We start from the raw sequence: 11051 nt of genomic DNA, 5'->3' as shown, positions 1-11051 counted from the left end.
CCGATTTTTGGTTCGAACGACGGGGCGGGATTCCTCCTCCTCAGCTCTCCTGTCGTCTGTTCGGTCGGTACTCCGTTTATTTTTTTCGACTATAACAATGTGGGAAACGCACATAATTCAGTAGATGTGTTCATCATGCCCCTTGCAGTTTGAATTGATGAACCTAACTAGCAACCGGGGAAAGAATATTACCAATTGCTACGAAGCAAAATAAATTATGGGTTACACTTCGGTAGATCGTGCTTACACAATACGTACGTATAACAATAGAAGGAAGAGAGTGTAAACGTATTTTTTTCTACATGGAAGCCAGCAGTTAACGGCGCATGTTTTAGAAGCACTCATACCTGCCTTGAAGAACGGAGATAAAGAAGTGCGTGAAAGGCTGGATGATGATAATATGGTCATGTTGTTAATAAAGTCTTTTCATCATTCACAACAAGGCATTCATCAACAACAAAGCTCTCTGTTTTGAGTTCTGGATAAATAAATGCAGGAAGATACAAGGTGACATGCAAGACCCGATAACACAATCCCCCCTAAGTCTATGTACTTTTAGATACGAGAAGGCGTTTCAATACTACTATTATTCCAGATAAAGCAGCATCTATCTTTGACTACGTATACACCAAAACCTCAATCGCGCATTGGGCCCCACTCTTGAAAAAGCTCTGGTATGATCAGAAATCAAAGTCGCTCAGTAACTCATCCAATCCTTCATCCATCAATCTTCCCACTGCTTCTCCGGCCCATATATCAGGATTTATAGCTTGCTCCTCTGATGATGCAGTCACGTGGCGGTGGAGCTCAACTTCGTCCCCGCAAACCCGCATATTGGAACTGGGGGATTTGCTTACGTCGTGATTCCTCTCTTGTTTTTGATTGCAACTTTTGGATTCTTGGAGTTTTGAGTGTATAGACGACGAGGTCGATTGACATCCACCCTGGATGACGACAGGTTTGGATTCTTCAGAAAAAGTGGATATGATATCAGGGCTTGATTCGCCACCCCAAGTCCCACCATCCAGTAAGATCTCCGGTTCCCCCCACCCTTCGATATCTCTAAGTGGTCTGGGTAGGGAGCGCAAAGTGGTTGCTTTTCTGTTTCTCACCACCATTTTCTCGTCTGATGTCGTTAATGACGGAGACATAGAAAACCTCCTCGGGCCCACCCTATTTTCGTTTGACGATGTTTTCCGAATTGGAGAGATGGGTGGAGAAGACGCATCCCAAGGAAAATCATCCAGCATTGAGGATGCGGTCGAGGTGGATGAGAAAGTGCATGTCATCGGTACATTACGTGTGAGGCTAAGTAACGGCAATGGTGTTATCGGCCCCCGAGTGGAAGTGGTGCTTGTGGTCGACCAAGTCGCAGAGGAGACCTCCGATAGACGTTTTACCTCAGCACTTGAGATACTAGATGTGAGGAAGGAATTGGGAATTGGAGTACGGTAGGCGAAGAGTTGGGAGAATTTGGGTGTTGCCTCTTCATCAACGTGGACCTTTGACTTTACAGTAGGGGTCGTGTTTCGCCTTGAGCTTGGAGATCTGATATTCTTATTGGACGGCGATTTCCCATTCCTGAGGGTTCTTTTTCCCATTGCCTCGTTCCAACCATCCTCTTCACTCTCGCTTCCGCTCCAACCCTGGTCACTGGCCATTATCGGGCCATCTTTCAAAACAGCAGAGGAAGAGACGGTACGTGAATATATTGGGTGCCCGATATCCGACACAGGCAAGGCGTCATGAGAAGAGACTGAGAGAAAAGGGCTAGGGAAGGGAAGATCATCATCGAGAAGTTGAGAATGTGGTGCAAGGATGTTCATGTTGACGGCGAGCTGAGTCAGCGACGTGGAAAGATCTGTGTGAACAAGTTATAAGACGACAATCATTCTGTGCAGATAGAGCCACCAAAACTTACCTAAATCACTTTCTTCTATCGCTTCCTCTATTTGTTCATTTGTGTTATCTCTTTTCCTTCGTGATTTTCTCGCATTATCGATGAGCTCGTGTAGCTCTGGGCTCGAGGGTCGTCTTTCTGATACTAACCGGCCCATCTCATTACCAGAAAGATTTATATCTGTTTTGGGAGGTTCAACAATTAGTCGTTTTCCAGCCCTGGCATTTTCCTTTCCGTCTGCGGATAGTAGGCTAGCCAACAGCCATGAATTGGGGCAAACGTTCTCCTCGAGTGAAACTGCGGCACCATCCTCTTCCTCATCATGTGATAGTCGAGATACTTCTTTTTTTCTTGCTGCCGAGGCAATGGTCGACCTGATTTGAGGCGCCTCTGCCCTATCCGGCGGCAGAGGAAAAGCCGCAATCACGCTTAACGAAGACTCAGACCTTTTGTGTCCTTTTCCATTTGCTTGAGGTGGGGACTGAACAGTTTGGAACGCTTCCGCTTCCTTCTCTTTCATAGGTTGCGGTCCAGGGGGGATATTGAGGGGTTTGCTTCTAGGTGATAGGCCCGTTTCTTCCCACACACCGCGATTCACGGTTGGTTGCTTCCCGACCGCCTCTACCGCATTGATGGGGACGTTGTCTTCTTCCGTGCCCTCTGGCCACATTACATGGGTCGCCAGAGAACTTGATATCCGCACCTTATGTTTTACCTCTAACGGTGAAAAATGACTTTTTGAAGGCGAAACTTCCAACTCTGTGACGGAGTCGCATTCAATGGATTTTCTCGTCGACTTGGGGGATGATTTGTTCGGGATTGGGTGGCAAGGCAGCGTCTGTAGTTCAATAGAAGTCAAAGTTTTCACGGCTGAGGGTGTGTCGTTCCCGAGGACGATGGACAGTGATTCAGATGAAGCTGAGCCAATACTGAGTCGTGATAAAGCAGGTTTGGTTTTGGGATAGGGCAAAGCCTGGGGCTGGAAGGCTAGGCTTGGATCTTGCAGTACCGCCTCTCCAATCTGGGTATCGCTTTCGGACCAGTTATAGCTACCACAGAGAGTGGACAAATTGGACAACGTCGAAGAATTAGAGCTCCTTCTTGAGACTCTGAGAGAAAGTGAAGCAAATGTTAGTTCGTGACGCAGAGCTTCTATTGACGACTCTCGCCGCAGCGTACGGACGGAAGACGACCGTCCTGGATTGAGAAAGCCAGGGTTGTTGGGTTGATTATGCCCATGGTCGGATTCTGACGTCGGCACACGGTCATTGTTCCGGCTGACGGAGGCACTAAGAGGAGACGAGGATGATCGCGAAATGAAGTCATTTGAGACAAAAGAGGTCTTAGAGGCCTTAGGAAGCGGTGGAAGTGGTAGAGAGGGGACAGGCGAGAGTGGGTTGTGAGCAACCGAGGAGCCTTGTACTTGATACTGTGGTGCCCAATGTGGTTTGGACGAGCTCTGTGAAAACTCGGTAGTCTGTATAGATTAGCGAGGTGCTATTCCGGAGACAAGACACTAACCTTTCCGTCCTCAGCACTCTTGTCAATAAAAGCTCCATATATTATCCTCCTCTCGCTTGCCAGCATTCGCTGCCTGTGTAATTCGGGTTCCTCTTTTTCTGCCTCAAAATCTACCAGCTCTGCAACTGTCATCTTCTCCTTTGTGGGGAGTGCGGGGCTTTGTGGAAGCATAAATGTTCCTGTGGAAGCGAGTTAGCGTTCTGACAAGGACGGCCCTACTGCGCCACGTACTAGACATTGCTGACACGGAATCCCCATCTTTTGTAGCCAGTGACCGCGCCGAGAGATCCTTCTTTAGCGTAGTCTGTGGACCCTTGCCTCGTGCGGTTATATCGCGCACAGACGTCTTCCTCTGTCGCGAACAATAGCACGGTGCCTGGTGCTTTCTGCTGCTCTTCTCCCTACTCCCTCTATGATCCATGCTCTACAGTGTATGGATCGCTGTCTCTTTCTGCGCTCTTAATTTGTGTCGTGAACTGTGAAGTACTCATGGAAATTCAGTATATCACGTCCTCAAAATATGTTTCGGCAGAAGACGGCACGTCAAAGGGTCTTAAGCTTTTGGCTCCTAGAGTATACATCAGCATCATCCTTATTGTTCATCACCGATCATTGATCACTCCTTGGGACCTTATTTGATCCTTCGAGCGCCTGGCCGCAGCAGCCTGTAAATGATGGATAACCTTGTACATGCAGCATTTGGCTATGCAGGACGGTAGTAGGTGGAGACTGTCTTCACTTCCATCTTTGTCAATCGCAGTGATAATTCACGTTAGATCACGACAGAGCGCTCAACGGTGGGAAGACACCAACCGCACAATAGCTCGCTAATTCAGCCAGGCGCCGTAGGTATTCCGATGGGTAATGTTGAGAGCTTGAAAAAGGACAGCCAGACACTCACGCTCGCTTTTTGAACCCCCCTCGATCTGGTCTGTCGGTCTGTCTTTGACGCACGGCTGATGGTCTCGAGTAATCAGATGACAACTCCTGATGCGGATCCAAATAAAGAAGATTTTCTTTCCTCCTTAAGAGGCTGACCGCAGTAGAGTGCGCCCTATTTTTGAAACCTCTCTTATACAGATCTAGCCTCGACTATTGATCGTTAATTCTACTTGCTATCGGGGATTACTGACGTGCGTGGCACCACAAGTTTTATCACTATGCACCGAGTCGAAGAAGTCGTGGGCGCTGATTAGACGCTTCCAAGCTGCGTAGACTAATATACCGGCCTATTTATCCGATTGCTACAAATATTTGGTTCGTTGTTGAATGGATAAGAAAAGTTGCGGTCCATTGAAAGTTACCTGATTTTTTGTCGATTGACTTGCGAAAGTCAAAACAAGCGCGATCGCCCGACTCCTGTACAAGTCAATAATTTTAAGTTTAAGTTTAAAATACAGTAGTAACGAATGACAAACAGCAAAGGGAAAGTCGCGTCGTGGACGGACTGCAAATCTCTGATAAGCATGCGGGCGACGGAGCCGGAAGGTCGTTCGTTCTCAGCTCCTTAACAACAGAATTATACATGATGAACGGCTGCGCTGTAGAATGTATGTATTCTGCTGTACTACTTTTGCACGTAAAAGAAAGCAACATACGCTAGCGCTGTATGCTATTTGCAGCACGCTACCAGCAAATGCTACAATACAAGTATTATGCTTTGTATACAGTTGCATAGAGCTCATCATCTCATTTGTGGCATAGGGCAAAGTCTGCCACTACTTAGCAGCGTAGCAAATGAAAGAGTGCAAGATTCCCCTCTACAACATGTCCAAATGATTCCATACATGACTGCTGAAAAGAAGCATGTGGAGTTGTGGGGGAAAGCAAATCTTGTCACTTTCGCCGTCCTTCTTCCGGATAAAAGGCCTCTGGATTCTTTGTTTCTAGTCTTTGAGTTGTGAACAAGAATGCTGCTGGGAAATAACGGAGTGACGGACGACAGTGTGCTAATCACTGGCTATACACGTGATGCACATACATAGCACATGCATGGACTCGAATCCGTCTGTCCTTGAATCAAATGGTGATGAGCGGTGGTGGGTGGTGGTGGCGTGCGGCGGCTGATGACATAGGCTGATACTATGAAGTGATTCTCAAGTCAAAAAGCATGCACTGCACACACATTCGCGCAGCGCAAGTAATACTTCGATATCGAATTTGTAAGGCATCGAGAGGATAGGTGCAACCACTTGATTCGTTATACTTGAACCTGTAATAACAACAACCTACGACGAATTATTACTGCTGATCGTAGTACAGACGCACGCGTGTGCGGCGGCGGTCATAATTAAGGTCCGTGCCTAGGGGATTATCCAAGACGCAAGTGCGTACTATATTGCTAGGCTGTAACAACAATTATTATATAGATCCTCCACGCGGAGCACTCCAGATACTTGCCTTTACCGCCACTCTTCCGGTTGTCACCTTCTCTCCGATATCCATCGGCTCCTGTACAGTATCTAGCCTGCCGTTCATAACTACAGAAACCAACACGTGCGCCGATTCCGTGAGACGTCGTCTAGTTGACTCTACAGAGTAGGATCGATACTAGTTGACTATCGTCAGTTTATCATTGTCACTCCGCCGAACATCCGAACTCAGTCAAACCTTCGCCATCTCATCTGGCACTTACTCGGCTCCATCAGCCCATTAAGTGTTTCTTGTAACATTGTCCTCCGTACTCAGCATGGATATCCCAAAAGGGGGTGAGTCTAGCAATAGCGGTCTCTCGCAATCAAGATCGAATCAGTCGGTGTTCGAAGAGTTCGAGAGTTATCCATTCAATAATGACCCAGAGTTTAGGGTGAGTTTTACAGAGTTAATAGTGTCGACTGGAAATTTAGGACATTCAGGCTGGACTTCCTACAGTTATTTCTGCAATCAGAGGTAAAAAACTTCATCCTTCAAGCATAGACGAGATGCTGTCTAGAGCACAATGGTTCTATTTCACCCGGTATGTCATTCGATTCAAGGCTATCTCCCTTAATCAAAGTCTAACTGCTCTGTGTACATAGCAAAAAGAACATCAGTCTCCCTTGGGAATCATATGCTCGCCATTCTCAGATGTACCAATGCGGCGCGAACACAAATAGCTCAGGCAGTTCAATAGCACAGCTCGACACTTTGGCAGAAGCTAGGCGCATGCTGACGGCCAAAGGTGAAACCGGCCAACAAGGCATGAGCTTTGAGATGTTAGTTAGGTTGATCAAGGAAGGAAAAGCGGATCATGTGGAGACCACGCCTGTGCCAGACGAACTAAACGTAAGGTATTCACGAATGGTAGGAGGCGCAACGTTGACTCCATCTGTGCAATTTGTACACAGGAAGGAATACCATCACAGCCCATAATGACCAAAAGACCAAAACCATGGGAGCGGCCCTCCATACAGGCCGGGGATCCTGGCGATATGATGCCTCCTCCTCCAGTGGTTTCTTCTGGCACAGGCATTTCTACATCCGCGACATCGAAATCCATCACACCTTCCATCGCTACAAATAGCTCCAGTACCACCAATACAGAGGGACTATACCATAGTTATGGCCAAATGAGCGAGGAGGATATGGCTCTAATTTTTGGGGATATGTAAAAGAGGGCAAGTGCGTATGGGAAGAAGATGGCGCAGGCAGCAATCATAGATAGATGATGGAAGCTGCGGTACTCCCCAGATCTTTAGCTCTGAGAGACAAAGCTTTTATATTGTTTTATAAATCGACCTGCATACATTAGATGGATCTTCATTATTCGATAAAGACTAGCGCACGCTTTCTTTGTTGCTCGGGTTGCTCGTATGGAAGTAGGAGTATAAGCCGAAACAAGAGATTGAAGTAGGCGTGTGTGTTGGCCGGTTACCGATATAGCCGAACTCAGCCTCGCCATTATGTTATCGGTGAATGCCAGCCGCTCCTTCTATTCACACATCCGTCTGCCGCTGTTCGATACTACGTACGCTCTTCGTTTCGTTTCATGCGTGTGGAGAACGAAGTCTATGGGCCGTAGCGCATAGCAAGCAATAACTTACCATCCTCTCTATTGCTGCAATCGACCGAATTGACCGAGCTTCGATATCACTCAATACCATTTGTTTAACCCGTTACCTTGGGAAATCCGAAACAGCAATGTCATCTGTCCTGCCCACGTCTCTGACGAGGGGCCCATTCGTCCCACCTTCCAAATCTCGCCAGATGGTTATCCTCAGCATCATTTTAGCCGCCTTGTTATCCCGCTCAACTGTCGTCAGCACACCCCGCTCGGCCGTCCAAGAATGGTATTCTGAACGAGTCAGAGTCAGAAACGACCGGAAAAGAAGAGAAGCTGAAACGCCTCTGTAAGCTTCATTGGCCTTGAGGCTCTGAAATTCCATTAACTCTCCTCATGTTCAGCAATACGCCTGCTCTGGAGAAGAAGCTGGTTGACCTCTATATCCGTGATCCCTCGTCAGACTCTCGAACACTGCTGGTCCCGCATATGGGAAAGATTTCCAAGGTCCGAATCACACCCACTTCCTCCGAGCTATATAAGGAGCATCTTTCTCTGTTTCCTCGGATGACAGGTTCCGAAAAGCTGGGGGTGAACAAGGAATTTTGGAGGATGCTAAAGGCCGTACTCAAAGTCACATTTCCTAGGTATGGTTTACGAGCGCAGTTGATGAGTACGTCCTGACAAATGAACAGTAAGAGGGGAAAAGAAGTGTTTCTACTGTTGCTCCATTCCTTCTTCTTAGTTTCAAGGACAATATTGAGTGTAATGGTCGCTAGACTGGACGGGAAAATCGTCCGTGACCTGGTCAGTGGTTCAAGGACCAAGGATAAACAAGTAACGGGAGATCGGCTAAACGTGGTTGTAGGTGTCAGCTAATGCTGTCGGGTTTTTAAGGGGGTTAGGATGGTGGTTTATCCTTGCTGTGCCCAGCACCTATACCAACGCCATGGTAAGATTTCCCAGGACCTTGAGTCAGAAGCTCGTGGCAGTGATGATATACTAACACCCCTTGAGATCCGATATCTTGAGAGAAAACTCGCGCTAGCATTCCGGACCAATTTGACCCGTTACATCCATGATCTCTATCTGTATGCTCTTGTCTTGGCATCTGCCCTTTCGTTTTACTCTGAAAGATGATAATCTGATGAAGCTTTCACAGCAATGACAACCTTAACTATTACAAATTCGGCTCAGGGGTGGGTGGACAGGTGGCTATGGAGGAAGGGAGAGAAAAGAAGCATGGAGGATTCGGCGGCTCGAATGAAGCTGCCGCTGGAACGGCCGACCAGTAAGCTTAACTTCCGAAAGAACGAGAAAAAAAAGCTGATATGATATCAAGGTTCATCACCACTGATGTGGCACGATTCTGTGACTCTTTAGCTGCTCTCTAGTGAGTCGACTATTCTCAGACCATCTAGCTGACAAATCAATAGTGGTAACATGGGCAAACCAGCTTTGGACCTCTTGATATTTACTTCTCAGCTCTCTTCTTCGCTGGGACCTCTTGGGACAATCGGCCTCTTTGCCAATTATGGGCTCACAGCTTACATCCTTCGAAAGGCAACCCCTGCCTTTGGTCGAATGGCCGCGACTACCGCCCGCCTGGAGGGTAATTATCGGGCTGGCCTGTCAAGAGTGGGCCGAGATGCCGAGGAAGTTGCATTCTACAATGGTGGCAAGAGGGAAAGGGGTATCTTGGAAGGGATGTACAGGAAGCTAAAACAACATGTCCAAGCAGTTCATAAAGCTAGAATCCCGTATGGGTAAGTCTCAATATATCATGTGCAGGTTTGGGCAGATCTTTACTTGTAATATACAGGATGATAGAAGACTTTGTCATCAAATATCTGTGGTCAGCCGCTGGATACGGCCTTATGTCTATACCGATTTTCTTCCCTGTTGCCACAACGGCCCTCGGACCTACGAATCATAGAGTGAACCACGAGATTGCCGAACGCACGGAGGGTAAGTTGAACTTCAACGGCAACAACGCATTAGTATTGACAAAAGAAAGGTTATGTGTCTAACCGACGCTTGTTGCTATCCCTCGCCGACGCCGGAGGAAGGTTGATGTACTCTGGCAAAGACTTGGCAGAACTTTCTGGGTATACGAGTCGTGTATACTCTCTAATTTCTGCTCTACATAGCTTGGATAATGGCATTTATCCCGAACACCCCCGCCCGAGTTCATTATCACCAAACGATGTAAGTTTCTTTTTTTATATAGCGGATATTAGGCACAAACTGACGAGATGACTTTAGACGTTCTATGATATGGCGAACATTCAGGGCCAAGTATCTATCGGCCCCAATCATCTGTTACTAAGGGGTGTGCCCATTGTTGCTCCACCGGAAGGTTCAGGGGCTGAAAGAGGAGGGGAAGAGCTGATCAAGAGCTTGGATTTGAGGGTAGAGAAAGGTGATCATACACTCATCACGGGGCCCAAGTAAGCTTTCCTGCCATCCCTCAATACCAACAGTGAGGCTGATGGTGTAATAGTGGTGTAGGAAAGACATCTGTGGCCAGGATCATAGCGCAGCTCTGGCCAGTGTGGAAAGGCCTTTTAGAAAGACCCAGACACGGTGAAGGAGGTATATTCTTCCTGCCTCAGCGTCCTTACCTGTCAATTGGAAGCCTTCGAGATCAGGTCATCTAGTAAGCAACTATGTGCTTTATATCTAGTCGTTTGTGGAGACGAGGCTGATATGACCAGTCCACATACCTATGCGGAGATGAAATCTCGCGGAAGGACAGATACAGAATTGATGATGATCCTTGAAGCTGTTCACCTGGAGTATCTTCCGGGGCGAGAGGGAGGTTGGGAAACAAGGAAAGAATGGAAGGACGTCCTGTCGTGAGTTTTATCATATCTCAAAAAGAGTCACCATTGGCTAACTAATTGTGCATCAGAGGAGGTGAAAAGCAGCGCGTGAGCAAATCCTGTTTTCCGTCCTATTCTGATCGCACATACTGACTCTCGAGTGTTATATAGATGGGCATGGCGCGTCTTTTCTATCACCGACCGCAATTTGCTGTCTTGGATGAATGCACTTCAGCTGTATCCAGCGATGTTGAAGGACTCATGTACGAACATGCGAAGGCTCTAGGTATAACTCTTGTAACTATCTCGTAAGTACAGGAAAAAAGAAATAGTCGTCTGCCGAGATTGTTTTAGTTTTTGCAAACTGACGGGATGGGGCGCAAGGCATCGGCCGTCGTTATTGAAATATCACAACCGCCATTTGCGTCTCGGGGATCCATCTCAACCTGTCCCAAGCGCACCGTCCCGTGCGCAATCGACATACTCTCTCACAGCTTTCCAAGCCCCTCCACAATCTGATGCTCCTCATCAAAAGATGCCTGCAACGCCTCTCGCATCTCAAGGCTGGCAACTGACCACCCTTTCTTCAAGTAGTGCGGAGGAAAAGTTGGAGCTGGATAAAGAAATTGAGGCGTTGGAGATGACGTTGAATGAAGAAGTCGAAAAATGGGAAAAGAGATTGCGAGAAATCACCAAAGAGTTGAAATCTGGCGAACATGTAGATAGGAGACAAGTATGAGGCTTCTCATTTGTGTCATCATCATTCGTTGTAGATACGTGTATATTACAGATCATGCAAGTTAAGATGTGTACGTTGTGTCTATTC

The 11051-nt window shown here is 47.3% G+C and overlaps 3 protein-coding genes across 3 annotated transcripts; 2 read left to right on the top strand and 1 right to left on the bottom strand.

Annotated features, from left to right (window-relative positions):
* Positions 1–680: 680 nt before the first annotated feature.
* Positions 681–3842, bottom strand: CNBA6140 (hypothetical protein; the record flags this gene model as incomplete). The annotated part of the gene is made up of 4 exons (XM_772643.1): positions 681–1861; positions 1922–3377; positions 3422–3600; positions 3653–3842. 4 exons carry the CDS (start codon positions 3840–3842, stop codon positions 681–683), a joined length of 3006 nt encoding a protein of 1001 aa, XP_777736.1.
* A 2268-nt stretch (positions 3843–6110) lies between these two features.
* CNBA6130 (hypothetical protein) lies at positions 6111–7011 on the top strand (the record flags this gene model as incomplete). Its single annotated transcript, XM_772642.1, has 4 exons — positions 6111–6227; positions 6277–6377; positions 6439–6685; positions 6748–7011. The coding sequence occupies 4 exons, from the start codon at positions 6111–6113 to the stop codon at positions 7009–7011; spliced, it is 729 nt and encodes a 242-aa protein (XP_777735.1).
* A 529-nt stretch (positions 7012–7540) lies between these two features.
* Positions 7541–10964, top strand: CNBA6120 (hypothetical protein; the record flags this gene model as incomplete). Its single annotated transcript, XM_772641.1, has 16 exons — positions 7541–7749; positions 7805–8047; positions 8096–8207; positions 8269–8391; positions 8433–8491; positions 8563–8691; positions 8743–8793; positions 8837–9166; positions 9223–9368; positions 9418–9608; positions 9666–9850; positions 9904–10059; positions 10118–10258; positions 10315–10333; positions 10397–10533; positions 10610–10964. The coding sequence occupies 16 exons, from the start codon at positions 7541–7543 to the stop codon at positions 10962–10964; spliced, it is 2586 nt and encodes an 861-aa protein (XP_777734.1).
* Positions 10965–11051: the final 87 nt, after the last annotated feature.

Source organism: Cryptococcus neoformans, chromosome 1, assembly GCF_000149385.1.
Source record: "Cryptococcus neoformans var. neoformans B-3501A chromosome 1, whole genome shotgun sequence".
Taxonomy (NCBI): Eukaryota; Fungi; Basidiomycota; class Tremellomycetes; order Tremellales; family Cryptococcaceae; genus Cryptococcus; species Cryptococcus deneoformans.
This window is presented reverse-complemented; position numbering and strand designations above follow the sequence as displayed.